Below are 5,000 nucleotides of genomic sequence, written 5' to 3'. Positions count from 1 at the left end.
TACTACTACTACTACTACTACGACTACTACTACTATTCATCCTTCGTCCACTTATTTTATGATTCTGCTACTATTATTTCTACAAGATCAGCTACTACTACTACTACTACTACTACTACTACTACTACTACTACTACTACTACTACTACTTCTACCACTACCACCACCACTACTACTACCACTACACCCTTACCATTTCTCTATCAACATCTCTCTCTCTCTCTCTCTCTCTCTCTCTCTCTCTCTCATCTATCTATCTATCAATCCTCCATTTTTCTCTCCTAACCTAACCTATCCTAACCTAACCTAACCTAACCTAACCTACCTTATTTTAACCCACCAGCAATGTTAGGTCACCAGGCAGGTCAAGTGGACTTCGAGGTGGCGTACACACAGCTGGCCACGTGCACAGCTGGCCAGCACGTGAGGAAAGCCAAAGTACGGCGCCTGGTGGATATGATATCTGCGCACGGCAAGATCCACTCTCTAGGTACGCCTTTTCACTCACATAGACGGTAACGCAGCGAAACACACTCTAGTGTCTTTTAACATACTAAGACATGTAGTTTGTGTTTCCTTGGTTGTTAAAATGTTGCCTAGTATATATAAACACTGCAAAACACTTCTAACACGCTCAAATATGCTTCAAAAGGGTTCTATTGTATGCAAACACACTTGAAAACACTGTTAACTCAAAAAAACACACTCAAAAATGCTCGTATCACATCCAAACACACTCAAAATATTCTTAACACACCCAGACACACTCAAAAATACTCTTAACATACCCAAACATACTCAAAAATTTTCGTATCACATCCAAACACACTCCAAAATACTCTTAACGCACTCAAAAATACTCTTAACACACTCAAACACACTAAAAATACTAGTAACACAAATAACCACACTGAAAAATACTCTAAACGCACCCAAACACTAAAAAATATTCTTAACACACCCAAACACTCTCAAAAATGCTCGTAACACACAAACACACTAAAAAAATACTCTTAACGCACCCAGATACTCAAAAATACTCTCAACACACCCAAACACACTTCTCACCCTATCAAACACACCTAAACACTTAAACGTACACAAACACACCAGAACACACTCAAACACACCTAAGACACTCACACACACCACAACACACCACAAACATACAGACACAAGACTCGCCACATACAAAATAACTCTTAACACACCCTAACACACTCTTACACACCAAAACGCGCTTAAACACACCCTAACACACCTAAACATTCACAAAACACACTTAAACGCACTTAAACACACCCCAAAACACACCTAAATATACTCTAACACACCAAAACACACTCCAACACACCAAAACATCCCAGAACACACCAAAACACACTAAAATACACTAAAACACACTTAAACACACCCTAAAACACACTCCAACACACAAAACACACTAAAATACACTAAAACACACCAAAACACACCTAAACACACTCCAACACACCATAACACACCAAAACATCCCAAAACACACTAAAACACCCCAAAACACTCTCAAAACACACTAAAACACCCCAAAACACACTCAAAACACATCCAAAACACAACTAAACACACTCCACCACACCAAAACACACTTCACCACACTTCACCACACTCTAACACACCCTAACACACTAACACACCCCTTTGTACAACCCCAGACACCCTCTCCGTGGTGATCATGGCGCTACGGTGCATCCAACACCAGCGTAGACATGACTTGCATAGATACTTGGACACCGCTCTCCACTCCCTTCTGAAGCAGCAACAGCCTGATGGGTCCTTCGCCGGTAACCTACACACTACCGCTCTGGCCCTGCAGGTATGTGGTAGTAGTAGTAGTAGTAGTAGTAGTAGTAGTAGTAGTAGTAGTAGTAGTAGTAGTGGTAGAAGTGGTATTATTATCATTATTATTGTTATTATTATTATTATTATTATTATTATTATTATTATTATTATTATTATCATTATTATTAGCTTTATTCTCTCACTATGACTGTTTTCCAAGGCCACAGAGATGATTAGCGGGGTTTTCAAGAGTGTTTCCCAGTCAATAATGTAGAAATCATGTCACTTTGCCTCTAGTATCGGAAAATCACCCTTAAAAACTCGTATCACTTTAAATAAACCCTTTGAAATAGTGGAGGTGAAGCAGAGAAGTGTTTGAGAATCTTTTTTTTTATGCAAGAGGGGAAGCTGGCTAATGACAACAAAAAAAGTAAAAAAAAAAAAAAAGGTCTACTTGATTGCCAGTTTCCTAAAAGATTACTAGAGTTAGCCTAAAATCCGGAACAAATACCTTGAATACGAGTTTAACACACGAAAACCACTCCTAACTATTCTACACCCCAAACTCTGGAACTCCCTGCCTGCTTCTATATTTCCATCTTCCTATGACTTAACTTCCTTTAAGAGAGAGGTGTCGAGACATTTGCCCCTAAAATTTGAATAACTCTTTCGATTCTTTAACGGAGACTACAACTCAAGATGGCGTTTTTTTTTTCTAATATTCCTTTTGGCCTTGGTAGTTCTCCCTCTTACATCAAAAATACTGACACATCTTCATAACTTGACTATTTCTTTCGATTCTTTAACGGAGACTACAATTCAAGTGAGCCTTTTTCTCTAATATTCCTTTTGGCCTTGGTAGTTCTTGCTCTTACATCAAAATACTGACACACCTTCATAACCTGCTCCCACAAATGTTTCAGGCGATGCTCTCCAGCCAGCTAGCGGGGTCTTGGAATGCTACAAGAGCCCAGCAGTTTGTCTTGTCCCACCAGCGCCCAGACGGTTCCTTTGGCAGCCTGTTTGACACCATTGCCGTGCTCCCTCTCCTTGGCGGCCGCACCCTCCTGGACGTGGCGCTGCGCAGGTGTCCCAGTGTGGAGGGGGACACGGTAGACTCCCATGATGCACCTGGTGAGTGTTAGAGGGCTAGTAAGGGACAGGGAAAGGTGGTTAGATTGGGTTGGGTTAAGTGTGTGTGTGTGTGTGTGTGTGTGTGTGTGTTGTGGTTTGTTTGGTTTTGGGTTGGAGAGAGAGAGAGAGAGAGAGAGAGAGAGAGAGAGAGAGAGAGAGAGACTAACATTAACCAACCAACCCTTCTAAACACACACACAGAAAAAATAATAAATAAAAAAAAAATAAATAAAAAAACAACCACCCTGACCTTACATGACCTCATTTCTCCCCCCGTGGCCCCCCAGTGGACGGCTTTGACCTGCCTGATGACACGCCCCCAGTTCCCACGGGTCTTCCTCCCCAGCTGGACCCCGCCAACACCACGGAAGAGCCCCAGGTGAGTACAGGTTGGGGTGAGCAGGTAACCTCATTAAAACTGCAGGAGTATTGGTTTTATTGGTTTGAAATAGGGAGGGAGAGAGAGAGAGGGAGTGGGAGAGGGTGAGAGAGAGAGGGAGAGGGGAAGAGAGAGGGAGAGGGAGGGGAAATTACATGAGGAAAGGGAGTATAAAGAGAGGGAGAGAGGTGGGTTGCATAGAGAGAGAGAGAGAGAGAGAGAGAGAGAGAGAGAGAGAGAGAGAGAGAGAGAGAGAGAAGTTTATCTATTTTTCATCACTATCTTCATCATCTTGTTCTTGTTGTTTTGTTCTTCTAATTCCTTCTGTTCCTGCTTCATTTCATTCACTTGCGTTAGGAAAGGATAGCAAAGAACAAGGCTCCTCCCCACCCACCCACTCCCCAGCACACATCTTAAACATACACCTGTCCACACTTACCTACTCACACCTGTTCTTACCTTAACCCCTTTAGTGTTGACATTTTTACCTTGAGTTTTTTACAATGGACCATTTTATTGACATTAGGAAGGGTCTATGGAGGTCAGAAGATTAATGGCCACAGTCTTTACTATTTTAATCCCCGCATAAGTTTCTGAAGCTGTATAAAATCGACAAATAGTAGGCAGAGTGAATATGAAGAATTATGATTTTATGGCGGTTTAAGACAGTTTGGCATATTTTGAGGATATTTTAAGACAGCTTGGCATGTTTTGAGGACATTTTAAGACAATTTGGCTTCTTTTAGGGGCATTTTAAGACAGTTTGGCTACGATAACACCATTTTCTTGACATTAGAGAAGGTCTATGGAGGTTTGAAGATTAATGACCAGAGTCTTCACTATATTAATCCCCAATCAAATCCATGAAGACGTTAAAATTCCACCTCAAAACCAACCAAATCGAGTAACAGAAAAGGATAGCACAGTGGAAGGCCTCTCCCCCCCACGTATCTACACCCAAGCTAACCTAATCTAACACCTCTTCCTACCTGTTTCCCGCAGATCCAGGTGACTTACGTGATCTGGAAAGGTAACAACGCCTCTCTGAACTACAACCTTACCTTAAATGTGGCGCCAAACACAACTTTCCTGGAGGTTATGAAGACTGCAGCTGAGATGGACGAGAGATATGTGTAAGTAAGAGAGAGAGAGAGAGAGAGAGAGAGAGAGAGAGAGAGAGAGAGAGAGTATTATATTCTTAAACTCTTCTGCATCTTTTCTCGTTTTCTTTCAGCGGGTTCTAGTGGAAGTTATTGGGTTTTAGTGTTTTCTTGGTTCTAGTGGTGGTTTAAGAGGTTCTACTGGAAATCATTTGGTTCTCAAGTGTTTTTGTGGTTCTAGTGACAGCTGTGGGGTTTTTAAGTGTGTTTTTGTGGTTCTAGTGACAGCTGTGTGGTTTTGAAGTGTGTTTTTGTGGTTCTAGTGACACTTGCGGGGTTTTAAGTGTGTTTTTGTGGTTCTAGTGGAAGTTGTCAGGTTTTGAAGTGTGTTTTTGTGGTTCTAGTGACACTTGTGGGGTTTTAAGTGTGTTTTTGTGGTTCTAGTGGAAGTTGTCAGGTTTTGAAGTGTGTTTTTGTGGTTCTAGTGAAACTTGTGGGGTTTTAAGTGTGTTTTTGTGGTTCTAGTGACAGTTGTGGGGTTTTTAAGTATTTTTTGTGGTTCTAGT

General features: G+C 41.5%; 1 protein-coding gene across 2 annotated transcripts in view; it reads left to right on the top strand.

Annotated features, from left to right (window-relative positions):
* The window catches only part of LOC123513487 (uncharacterized protein CG3556-like), a 38,706-nt gene that overhangs the window by 31,307 nt on the left and 2,399 nt on the right, over window positions 1–5,000 (top strand). For both annotated transcript variants that reach the window (XM_045270687.1, XM_045270695.1), the window contains exons 5-9: window positions 344–490; window positions 1,695–1,855; window positions 2,745–2,955; window positions 3,243–3,334; window positions 4,337–4,467. In XM_045270687.1, the coding sequence (XP_045126622.1) occupies window positions 344–490; window positions 1,695–1,855; window positions 2,745–2,955; window positions 3,243–3,334; window positions 4,337–4,467 (742 nt within the window). The remainder of the gene's footprint in view (window positions 1–343; window positions 491–1,694; window positions 1,856–2,744; window positions 2,956–3,242; window positions 3,335–4,336; window positions 4,468–5,000) is intronic.

Source organism: Portunus trituberculatus, chromosome 5, assembly GCF_017591435.1.
Source record: "Portunus trituberculatus isolate SZX2019 chromosome 5, ASM1759143v1, whole genome shotgun sequence".
Lineage (NCBI taxonomy): Eukaryota > Metazoa > Arthropoda > Malacostraca > Decapoda > Portunidae > Portunus > Portunus trituberculatus.
This window is presented reverse-complemented; position numbering and strand designations above follow the sequence as displayed.